Genomic DNA, 12,968 nt, shown 5'->3' with positions numbered 1-12,968 from the left:
AGTTATGCTTCTTCTAGTTGTCAGTCTGAACCCAAATTTGTTAGTATTCTAGTCAGAGCATGAAGTGCATGTCTTAAGAGTTTAACTGATACGTAGTGAGGCATATAGTCCAATGAACACTGCAGTCACTCAATAAAGATTGAACATAATGATAAATTGTAAGAGTATAGAATTGCTAAAAGAGTCCTAGAAATACTATTAAAATAAGATTTGTATATTAATGAGATAAGGAATCTTTTTAAAAACTACATTTGCCACTTCTTAAGCATAACTTTTGGCATATACTAGCTTTGCGTTCTAACACATGTAACGTTGAGCTTTCAAAAAAGTGAATGGGGAGAAATGAATGTGATTTTGACAACAGAAGACAACAGCTTAGGTCAAAGCACAAAATCTCACCTAAATGCAATTACCCAAACAGTATTTCTCCTGTGTTTTGAAACTTCCTTAGAGTTTTATTTATTGTGCAATAGTATTTTGGTTTATCCATTCTGTTGAAAGTTTTTTAGACTTCTATCATTTGCAATCTGTGATTTTTAAGTTTGTGTTATGAGCCCATTCCCCCTCCAACTCTTCCTCTTGTTTTTTGTTGGTCCTTTTTTCTTCTTTTTGTGATTTGGGCAAATTGTCTCTAATGAGAGAAATGTTCATAAGATAAACAAGATGCTGCTTGATCAGTTACATGAATGCTACAATTTCCCAGAATTTTCCCTGACCTGAATTGGTCAGTACCTTAAAAATAATAATGGGATCTAATTTGAAAGATGCATAGCCATAACACGGTTGAGGATCTGAATTTATTCTTACAAGAGTATGTTGATTCAGTTAAGAATTTCAGAAAAGGCCAGAACAGGTGGCTCATGATTTATGTCAACCCTCTGATAACAGATTTTTCTGAAAGATATTTTTCCATAATATCAAATATTGATGAGTGGGAGGGAGAGAAGTTTCTTCAATAAAGATTCTGAATCCATTATTTAGTGTGAGGGAATTCTGTGTTAATGTGTACCACATGAGGTTTATTTCTCATAGAACTGACATGGAAAATCTTAGGCCTTATCTCTGTAACTTACAAGTTACAGAGTAGTTTCTTCTGAAGAGATCAATCCTTGAGATGGGTAAAAAGCAAGACTATTATGTTAAATGGTGATATAAACTATAATATTTTATAAATGAGGCAAGTCAAACTATTTGAAAGCTTTATATGTATAATTACCTTCCTAACTTTAAAAGGGAAATATTGGTGTTCTTATTATGAATCTTAATTTCCTATGTCTATAGTTTGGAATTGTATGTTGTGTTTTTTTGTTTTTTGTTTTTTGTTTTTTTTCAATCTTAGCTTGATTAACTTTTGCCTTACATTTTCCAAGTCTGTACTATATTTTTTTAAGTTTATAATATGGTTGCTTTTTTAACAAATAATTTTACTAGGGAAATGTTTTTTTAAAAAAACATTATGTTCAAAAAGCAAGTGTGAATGAAATAAATTATTAACTTTCAGTTTGGAAGAGGTGAATAAAAAGTGCTTGGCCAATACCGTACCATTAATCTATTCTCTTTTCTCCTTTCTCTCTGTACTTCTCTCTCTCCAATAGAAGTGGAACAAAAAGGTAATTAAATACCTTTCATAAATTATATACTATTTATAGGCTAAGTTATTTAACAGTTTAACATTTAGTTAAAATAATTTTGTATTAATTCTTATCGATTTTATGAAAATTTATTTACTACTTCTGCTGCTCAACTTCACTTTAATCTGTTGTGATGACCAGTGCTGGTTTGATCCTTTTATCCTAAAACAGTTTAATCATGTAAAAATTTCAACCGTGCATTTTCTTTCTCTTTACTTTTAAATAAGTAGTTAGAAATCCAGTAGACGGTGATGGATAGTGAATACTTTAGATCTGTTTTTATTTCTCTACTAGATAATTTTCCATAGCTCTGGTGTGATTTTCCCCATTCCTTTAATTTTTAACTACTTGGGGAAAAGGGGAGATAGTTTTCTGAAATGCCTTATAATAATACCATGGGCTGATTATTAACAAACCTAAAGTTTATATGCAATGGTGACACAATGCCTATCCAATTCTTTATAATTATATCCATCATATTAGAATCCTGTGAAATTCTTCTAATCATCAACTTTATTATTGAGTATAAATTGATGATGGCCCTCTATCTTTGCTATGGAAGATTTTGGTAGCCAACTTTGCCCTGAAACTTTTCATTTCTACAAAAGTAAAACTTTGGGCACTTTAATAATATACTTTCCTTTTTAATAACCTGCACATCCTAGCTGAGTTTTATCTTAGATTGTTTTCCATTGGATCCAGGCTTATAGTTGCTGTTGAACACCTAATCACTAATAACAAGAGAATAATACTTTAATCATTAAAATATGGGTCAACATCCAAATTCCTTATGCTTTCTTAATTGTTCTATCCAATACAGTTCTAATCACTTCAAACATAACAGTGGACTGCATGATTATTTTTCAGTGTGTTTTCTTTGCAAAAAATACTAGAGCAGTGTTTCCCATAGCAGGTTCAACAGAACACTACACTTTAAACAGGTTCTGTGGAAGGGAGCTCCACGATCAAATTAGTTTGTGAAATTTGCTCAACCCCCCTCACTTCTGCCTTGGAGATTCGCTAATGCACTAAAGTTATTCAAGTCTCTGCCACAATTCTATTTAATATGATATTTCTTAAACATATGGCCAAGGATCCCTGTTTTCTTTCTGTGTAATATCCACTTGAAACAGGTGCTTCAAGGACCACTCTCTGGGAAACATTGCTTTATGGTCCCTTCATTACAAGCCAGCCAAAACTTCTTACCACTATTCACAGAATGCGCTACTGAATCATACTAAAAATCAAATGAATCAGATAATTCCTGCCCATTTTCGATCTGAAGTATGAGCAGCAAAATATTGTAGCAAGTAATCTTGTTTTTTAATGTTCTTCTCATGTAACAGTAAAAGGTACATGTTTTTAAGTTCCAATACTACTGTATTTAACAGGACATTTTTAACTGATTAAAATCTAGATCTTGGGTTCTTCTCTGTAACCTTTCATCTTTTCTTCTTATTCCTTCTTTCCTTTCTTTTTCTTCCTTTCTCTTTTTCCTCCCAGTATCCATCCATCACTCATTTTTAATTGTATGGGTTGCATGCTCTGTGTGTGCTATAGAAGCTTTAAGAGTTTTTTTGCTAGAAGATTCAGTGGCCTGTACTACAGGGCTTTGCTTTTCCTTTATTATTATACTTATTTACTATTTGATTTATATTTATTTCTTAATGATAAATTATTGAATGGCTAATATCAGAGTGAAATCAATATACATATATTTAATTTCCAAATAAGATAAGTAAAAATATTCTATATACACCTTTGTATTTGTAAAATACATAGACGTACATCACATCTATATATGTCTATCCAAAAATATTGTATAACATGTTTACAAAGGTAAAAATCAAAGGAAAACACAACTACTCATGGAGAGGCCACATTTTTCAGCAGATGAAATCAAAATGATTTTGAACAAAAGTCAAAATCAATATGTAAGACGGTTTGCATACTCAGAAGAATGCAGCAAAATAATTAAGTGGTGGTGGGTATCTCTTGTTAGAAGTACAGTCCATTTGGTAAAAACTAAGAATATGTGACAATATTAAAATTAATATATTTATTCTTTTAATTCTTTCCCTTCCAACAGTTTTTCTTTGCCCTGGACTACTAAAAGGAGTATACCAGAGTGAACATTTGTTTGAATCTGACCACCAGTCTGGGGCATGGTGCAAAGACCCTCTGCAGGCTTCTGACAAGATTTATTATATGCCCTGGACTCCCTACAGAACTGATACCCTGACTGAGTACTCATCCAAGGATGACTTCATTGCTGGAAGGCCAACTACAACCTACAAGCTCCCTCACAGGGTGGATGGCACAGGATTTGTAGTGTATGATGGAGCTTTGTTTTTCAACAAAGAACGCACCAGGAACATAGTAAAGTTTGATTTGCGGACTAGGATAAAGAGTGGAGAGGCTATCATAGCAAATGCCAATTACCATGATACCTCTCCTTACCGATGGGGAGGCAAATCTGACATAGACCTGGCAGTGGATGAAAATGGGCTCTGGGTGATCTATGCAACAGAACAAAACAATGGTAAAATTGTCATTAGTCAATTGAACCCTTATACTCTACGGATTGAAGGGACATGGGATACTGCATATGATAAAAGATCAGCTTCCAACGCATTTATGATTTGCGGGATTCTGTATGTGGTCAAATCTGTATATGAGGATGATGACAATGAGGCCACAGGGAATAAGATTGACTACATTTATAACACTGACCAAAGTAAGGATAGTTTGGTGGATGTACCATTTCCCAATTCATACCAGTACATAGCGGCTGTGGATTACAACCCCAGGGACAACCTTCTTTATGTTTGGAACAACTATCACGTCGTGAAATACTCTTTGGATTTTGGACCTCTGGATAGTCGATCAGGTAAGTTTGACTTTTGATGATACTAAAGGGGGAAATATTTATAGTTTGTTTTCAATAAGTTTCTTGTACATATGATTAGACTGCCTTTATTGTCTGCCTTCTGGCCTATGTACCTGCAAATTGTTCATTGTCTTTTCGTCTAAAAATGTTGTCATTAATCACTTTCAGCTGCTAAAAAAAGGTATAAGAAACTTTCTCTTCTTTGTGTAGCTTAGTCTCCAATCTTAAGCCCTTCTTTGAAGGACATTTTTATTATCAGCTGGTTAGCTTTTTGTGTAGGGAAGTGCACAAAAACTTTGCTAAAATAGAATGCCATCCTGTCTAATTAATTGTGACATGCCCTCTCCACTTGGAAAAATGTCAAGGGCTGCCTTGATATGATGCTTCGGGAGCCCTACGCCAATATATTCACTTTGCAGACAGCTTTGTATATGACCACTCCTATTGGGAACATTGTCAGTTTGAGTGTAGATATGTCTGAGTGTACCTAATTGGACGTATGCAGAAAAATATTTATAACTGGTAAATAGAGGAAAAAACAGACCTCAATTTTGTAAGAAACAACAATGCAAAACACTATTTTGAACAAACCACAAATAGTTTTTAATTTCAATTATTTGAAACTGTCTTTTTCCTCTCTAGGACATACTATTTCCTTTTAATATTGTCTAAAGATAGTGACAAATTGCTCTATTATCTTAAACTTTTATGTATATAACTGAAAAGAATTATCTTAGTTTAGAGATTCAATTATTTTAACTACCAATAATGCTCTTCTTCATGATAAAGTGTAATGGAAAACTAAGGTACAGGTATCTGAATTTTGATAGTAATATAGCAGCTCATAGATTATATTCTTTCAGTGCTTACATGTTAATATTACTTATTTTCTGCATTGCTTTTACCATGCTTTTACTAGCATGCCATTCTGCTTCCTAACTATTTCATTATATACATATCTTCTTACACAAATAGATTCTAAGTTCCATATGGCCAGTGACCTTTACCCATCCTTTATATATATATATTACACTAGTATATATGTGGCACTAGTATATATGTGGCATATATAAAATAAAGGGTTAGTAACTCTTTGTTGAATAAGTGGATGAATGAATGAATGAATGAATGAATGAATAGCTTTCCACTTCTTATTCTGATAGAATGAGAAATTAGTTGGCCTTTTCTCTAATCTGAAAGGCCTTGGTCAGAGTGACAGCAGTTCTTTCCATAGCCAGCAATGCTGGTATTATATTGAACTACCTCTTATGGAAGGAGAAGCCTAAATATGCAATAGCAACAAAAGCAACTTCTCCTTACTAAATCCTCAAAAAATCTCCTAGACCTAGTACAGTACCTGGCTCACCACTGTATAGGTAAGTTTTTTTTTTCAATTCAAGACACCCTTCAGTTGAAAACCTAAGCAAGAATCAACCATCTGCAGTACTCTGAGAAAATATTTTTTTCATAGCTGTGATATTCTTAAATTAAAATTTATATCTTGTTAGTGAAAACGCTCTGTGTGGTTCTTAGCCTTTTCTGACATTTAAATTACGTTAGGACGTAATTCCTAATTGCCTCCAAAGAAATAATAATTCATATTTTGTGGTTAATCAGTGAAGAAGGGATGGTAACATACTTCAAATTTTATTTATAGAAAAGATTATACATTATTTTTATATAGAATAATGAATAGGTTATATTTAATTAGCATTCTCGAATTAGAATTGATGAATTGAATCAATTTCTTAGCTTTCTAACTTATCCTTAAAGAGCAAGGTGATACCATAGTCTCATTTTAGATGCATGACACAAAGATTTTTCTAATGTACAGTAATAAACTCATATGTGTGTATACATATATAGGATAAGTCTTTGTAATTGTCGACATAAGGAAAAGTACACTATTTCATTTGATGTTATGTGTCTGTCTCTTTATGGGAGTTAAAATATGAACTATTTTGCCCAAACGTACTAGTATTCAGGTTTGTTAAAAGGATGATATTAGAGTGGTAAACATTGAGAAATGATAAAGTTCAGCTTTTGAAACAAATTCCTAACTTATGCCAGGAGATTCAGTTTTCTCTCTTTTTATAAGACAATAAAGGCCTTGTCTGATTTGCAGTGAGTAAGATTCCATCTATGAAGACCTTGTCTGTTTTCCAACGAGTACGATTTCATCTGTATTAAATTTGTAAATATAATCGCAAGAAATATTATCAATTTCCATGCATGAATGCTGAGATTGAAAAGCTAGTATTTTGGTGTGGACTTACTGCAGTTTAAAGGTGAAAGAATAAGTGTTAGAAGTAAATTTTATGCATCATCGGTGTGGATGTGAGAATTTCAATTAGCATTGATAGAGGCTGTTTGTCTTACTCCTCACAGACAGTTTCAGGTGGGTGTTTTTCTTTAGTAAATTAGGCTGACATTTTTCAAAGAAATTGCCTGTAGTAAATTCTTACTATGGATCTTCTTACATGTGTATGTACAGAAGCCAACTTCCCATGAATATGTTAGGGTCAAGAAGTCTAATTCTGAGTTTGTAACCTGAAGCGTGTTTGCTGTTGCCATCTGTTGGAAGCAGGCTATTTTTGCTCTAAATCAATGAAAATTCACACTTCTGAAGCTTTTATGCAAAGGGGTATCTGTGCTCTACTTCTACTAAATATCACTTTTCTATACATTGAAAGATCTGGGTATTAGAAGTTAAGGGGCAAACATGTTCCTCTTGTGTATATAGCAATCCTTGGGTGAAACGTCCACACAAGTAGCATGCAGCTCTGTACAAGCCTGGGAGTCTGAAGGACTTGGGCTTGAATTCTGCCTGTGGTGTTGACTGTGGACACATTGCTCAGCCTCTTGGTCTGGATTTTCTCAACTATAACATGGAAAAAATAACACCTACCTCTGGAAATTATTGTTAGATTTTTTTTTCAACGTTTATTTATTATTTTTTTTTTGGGGGGGGACAGAGAGAGACAGAGCATGAACGGGGGAGGGGCAGAGAGAGAAGGAGACACAGAATCGGAAACAGGTTCCAGGCTCTGAGCCATCAGCCCAGAGCCTGACGCGGGGCTCGAACTCACGGACCGCGAGATCGTGACCTGGCTGAAGTCGGACGCTTAACCGACTGCGCCACCCAGGTGCCCCAAGATTTTAATGAGACGATCTATGCAATGACCATCAAACAGCTGCACACCAACCCTACAAAAATCATTTCCAGCCACATTTTCTAAATGAGGAAACTAAGTCACTATAACTCATATTACTCAAAACCTGCCCAGTGATTGAAGGGCAGCTCAACTCCAGATTCATGCTCCCTCCTGTGACACTTGTCGTGGAAAGTATGTTTCCTGAGGCTGTGTCGCCAGATTTGTTCCTCTGGTGGAAGCGACCTCAGTATCCCCACAGGCCAGGCACTCTCTAGATGCAAATCTAATCTGTCATTCTCACTGTAAGATTGCTGCAGATGTGTGCTCTAAAAAGTTGTATCTGTTCTTCAACCATGAAATCAGATGCATTTTCTTTTTTAACAAGAGTCCTTTTTAAAATTTTGAAATGGTAAACTTTAAGGAAGAATATCAAGGAAAATGGTGTCTCAGAAATATCCTAAAAAGTAGCTTCAGAAGTCATTTCACTTTGCTCCCTTACTTTTCCCAGCACCCATTCTCAAAGGGCTAATCCTGCTGCCTTTCATTAGGGACATTTGTTTGTATTCTTTTTCAAATGAAACCATCCTGGGAATGGTGGTAGGTGAACCAGGTTGTTTTCAACCATAGCCATTTAAATTAATTAATTTTATTTTTTAAACTTGTCTTTCAAATGCCCAGTTGTTAATTTTAAGTGAAGTTTCTCCCTGAAAAGTGCTTTAATGGGCCTATTCTTCTGGACAAAGTTTTAAAATGCTTCAAACTTGTTCTCCTTTCTGCCTAAAAACATTTTCAAAACTGTCATCATTTATTCTGCATTATATTAATGCAAGTTTGCCAGCATTTTCTGTAGTTTTCCAGCATGAATGTAGTGGAAAATGAGTCCGTATTTATTCATATTGCTATTCACATAATTTATACCTGCACATTTTGTAAAAACAATTTTTAATAATAGAGTTCTGCCTCAAGTGGTAAAGAACATACAAATGCAAAGAATTTCCAGCTTATAAAAAGCTTTTGTTCCAGAACTAATGAGATTTTGATTCACATTGAAATAATCTTGCTGATATAGCTTCAGTCACTTTGGTTTACAGGTCTTTATAGAGTGCCTGGTAAATAAATAGTAGGTGCTCTGCCAAGATTTGTTAAATGATTTGGGAAATACAAGAATGCATTAAAATACATATCAATATTCAGAATATTATGAAAATAAGAATATTAGTCCTAAAATTTGTTAAATTAGATTACATGTATGCATGGGGTGTCTGGGTGGCTCAGTCAGTTAAGCCTCCGACTTCAGCTCAGGTCATGATCTCATGGTCTGCAAGTTCGAGCCCCGCGTCGGGCTCTGTGCTGACAGCTCAGAGCCTGGAGTCTGCTTCAGATTCTGTGTCTCCCTCTCTCTCTGCCCTCTCCCATTCGTCCACTCTCTGTCCCTCAAATGTAAACATTAAAACATTAAAAAAAAAAAAAAAGATTACATGTATGCAGGGGCACCTGGCTGGCTCAGTGAAGTGTCTGGCTCTTGATTTCAGCTCAGGTCATGATCACCGGTTGGTAGGTTCGAGCCCTGGTTGGGGCTCTGCACTGACCGCTCAGCGCCCACTTGGGATTCTCTCTCTCCCTTTTTTCTGTGCCCTTCGCACAGATTCTCTCTCTCTCTGTCTCTCTCTAAATAGACTTAAAAAGGAAAAATTGCACATATGCCTCTCAGGTTGTCATCTTCACTCTTTGCCGCACTCTCCTATAATCTAGAAGTTTTATGAGTCATCCCAGTTATTCCCCACCCCCACCACCTGCACCCAGCTTCTTCCCTTCTTCATGAAGATTATATTGAGCTTTGGTAACCTAAAGGAAGTTGAGCAGGTGTTAAGGAGAAGTGCCAAAGCACATTAACACCTAATGCGCTTTCTTTCAGAAGTAATTAGAAGAAATTAAAGTCACTAGTCTTAGAAGAGGGAAGAAAGTGAGCAACTGTTCAATGACTTTCACATTCAGAACGTATTCTCAATTTTTTCAGTTGACGAGTTCCAGGATTTTCTTCAACTCAGAGAAAATGGTACGTGTGGCATATTCAGAAATGAGTAATAATCATGCTCTGTTCAAAACACATTTTGTCTGAACAGCTGAATCAGTTCGGGGCACCTGTATCAGAAATGCTTGTAAGCATTAGCACCTGAGTATAAAGTAAATGCACAAGTGAATGCAAAAGTGCTTTCTCTGTTCTTTTCTGAGCAGAAAACCAAACCTAGAGCTATCAGAGCTAGAAATTTCTTCAGATGCACTTTTAACTAAGCCTTTATCCTTCCTATCTTATAAAATTCAATATGAACTATACATTCTTCACTGCTTTCAGTTAGCTGTTTTGTACGATAGACATTAAAACCCTCCAAACAATACTAAGCTGTTTCACAGGTTATTTGAATGATTCTCAGGTTGGCATTATAAATAATTCTAGAACTACCTGAATCCTGATACATGCAGTGTGGGGGAATCAGTGGCATCACTTCCCTTTAGCTGTTACAAGTGACATATAGACTGACTTTAACTCTTTAGTTCTTTGTCACAAACCGCCTTGTGCTGAGTCCATTATTCATTAATGACTGGCAGTGGAACGTGGGACCTTTTTGTTGGCTTTTCCAGTTTGCTTCTAAACTGTCCACAGAACGTCTATACTTCCCTTGTCAAATATACAGATGTTTTCCAGTATTTTCTACTAAAGAAGGAGGGAGTAGATTTAGGTTGACAGTAAGAATAGGCAGAGAAGCTCACTTCCAAAAATTTCCTAAAATTAGCATGCCTAGCACATCTCAAAGTCTACTGGTTGAGATTTAGTGAAACACATCAAACAATCAGTATGAACGACAGAACAATAAAGACATGTAGTTACTGTCTTATGCCTGTTCTTCTGCTTCCCTAACACAATCCATATTTTCTTGAAAGCCATTTCAGATTATGTAAATGTATCCATTCTTATATATGCTGAGGATAATAGAATCTAAAACAGCAACAAAAAGCCTACACATAACAGTTTAACAATGCAGATAAGGTGAACCTTCTGTCCTTATAATATGCTAATTAGGTGCATTTGTGTCTCCAGTAAAAGCTGTGACTATGTAGTGATGAATAAGAACTTTAAACACACATGACACCTCGTTAAAATGTAATTTTCACATCATATATCTGAGCCCTTTACTTTGACAGCTGAGTAATGTGAGTGCTGGGCAGAGAATCTTGAGCATTTTGAAACTGTCACGTGTTTAATAGGTAGCTGAATTCGCTTCCTGAACGGTTTAGTTAAATATGATGCACCCTAATCACAAAACAGAGCCTGAAAGTAGTGTGATCTTAAATCAAACTTGTCCTGAGCCTCTGGGTTATGATTACTTCACAGTTCCACTTGAGATGCCACATTGTCTCTAAAGTTTAATTTACATCTATCTTAGTAACTGAGTGAACTTTACAAAAAGAAAAAATAGTCAGCTACTTGTTGCTAATTTCATCCCAGTCTGTATTTTTATGCATCAGCTGTTTCCCTGTCTGCAGAGGAGCCCCCCTTCTTCCTCTCAATGCTGCTTCATTGCCTGTAGTGACAGCTGCTGCTTGAAGGGCGTTGCTGCTGGTGATTTTTCAGGGAGCACAGCCAAAACTTGCAAAATTTGCAAGAGCTATTCCGCTGCCGTTTCACACCAGCCGAATTCTCTTGTGTTTGTTTTTACTTTTCTTGTATTTTTCTGTCTTCATAATTGAAGGTTAAACCCTTTCAGAATGACACCTTTTGCTTCTCAGGCTCTGAATATCAAATCACAGTCCTGTACAAAGCAAAACTTGACCTGCCTTTCTACAGCCGATGAGACCAGTGTTAGCCATTAATCTGATGTGTAGAAGATAAGATGCCGAGGATAAAAAGGTTCACGGATGATACTAACTTATTATATTTTTTTCCCTACAGAGTGATGTCCCTGATAAATGTAGCATTATTAGGAGTGTAATCAAAATCATTTCTCCATGTAACACACAGTCATAAAAAGATGACTTGTGAATAAGCTTCCCACTCACACCAGCTGTCCCTTCTGTAGCCATTTCACTGCTCGTTAGCACGTCCAGCAGAGGGCAGACAGGTGGAAGTGAAATAGTTTCGGTATTAGCACATCTCCTCAGGGTTGGTGATAGTGACTAAAATGAGATTTCTGATTATCCAAAGGTTCCGCTTCAGAATGCTCTGCTTCCGTCCACAGTGCCACGGATAAATGAGAATTGATTTTGTTATAAAGCAAAGTCTGACATTTGCTTTATTTCTTTGTGTTTTGTTTTGTTTTCAAATTTTAGATAATGTTCAAGTACTTGAGAATAGAGTGACAATCAAAAGTACGAATATAAGGACCAAGGTATTTCCTTCTTAATGGCTTTTCCATCAGGAAGCCTAATTCTCAAATTATAGTGATTAATGACCAAATAATTTAAGATACATAAATGATAGGTAAAATATATGCTATATAATTTTTGGAAAGAAACATGTCAGATTTTCCTGAAAACAAGTGGAGAACATTTCCCTTTTATTTGCTTAATAAGAACTCTGCCTGTTTCTCGTTATTCTCTTCAGTAGTACAAATTCATGGGCAAACTTTTTGCATCCACATATCTCAGGTAAGATACAAATTAAAATTATCCAGTCCTTTCTCTCCAAAGTGTCTTGTGATGGAAATATTTTAGCCTTAAAATTTAGATTTTTAGAAATAATGTTAGAAAAAACAATTCTACCAAAAATACACAAGCATGAATGAAGTGTTAGGTATTGGTTGATTTCATGACTTAAAATGATCTTTTATGCTGTTTTTTTGAAAAAATAAGAAATGTCTTTGAAGAAACTTTTTCCTTTAAGAAAAAAAGAAAATGGCACTTTTATTTGGAAACCTGTATTTAATAGAAATATAAAACGGACTGATTTTTAAAACAGTAAACTTTTCAAAATCTATAATAAGATTGCCATATAGCAGACATATTTACATATTAAACAAAATATTTAGGGTTTTATATTTTATAGAGAAGCCCACCAAGAGACATAAGTGGTAATTGTTTGGGGAAAGGAAGCTTGAAAGTGGAATTGGAAATACTAAGAAAAAGCCAGAGATGAAATTCATCCACAAAATCTGACCTGCTGTAGAAAGCAGAAGCAGGAGGTCAAAACTGGGTTTAAGTCAGAAGACCAATAATTGATTGGCCCTTCTTTCCTTCCTTCCTTCCTTCCTTCCTTCCTTCCTTCCTTCCTTCCTTCCTTCCTTCCTTCCTTCCTTC

General features: G+C 35.3%; 1 protein-coding gene across 36 annotated transcripts in view; it reads left to right on the top strand.

Annotated features, from left to right (window-relative positions):
* ADGRL3 (adhesion G protein-coupled receptor L3) overlaps positions 1-12,968 on the top strand; it is an 842,607-nt gene that overhangs the window by 545,139 nt on the left and 284,500 nt on the right. For 32 of the 36 annotated variants that reach the window (XM_040482516.1, XM_040482585.1, XM_040482555.1 and 29 more), the window contains 2 exons: positions 1,596-1,610; positions 3,721-4,521. In XM_040482516.1, coding sequence (XP_040338450.1) covers positions 1,596-1,610; positions 3,721-4,521 — 816 coding nt within the window. The remainder of the gene's footprint in view (positions 1-1,595; positions 1,611-3,720; positions 4,522-12,968) is intronic. The other 4 variants (XM_040482575.1, XM_040482534.1, XM_040482367.1 and 1 more) reach the window with 1 other exon arrangement.

This window comes from Herpailurus yagouaroundi, unplaced genomic scaffold, assembly GCF_014898765.1.
Source record: "Herpailurus yagouaroundi ecotype Mexico unplaced genomic scaffold, PumYag 28, whole genome shotgun sequence".
NCBI lineage: Eukaryota > Metazoa > Chordata > Mammalia > Carnivora > Felidae > Herpailurus > Herpailurus yagouaroundi.
Note: the sequence above shows the minus strand (reverse complement) of the source record. Positions and strands in the feature narration are given on the sequence as shown.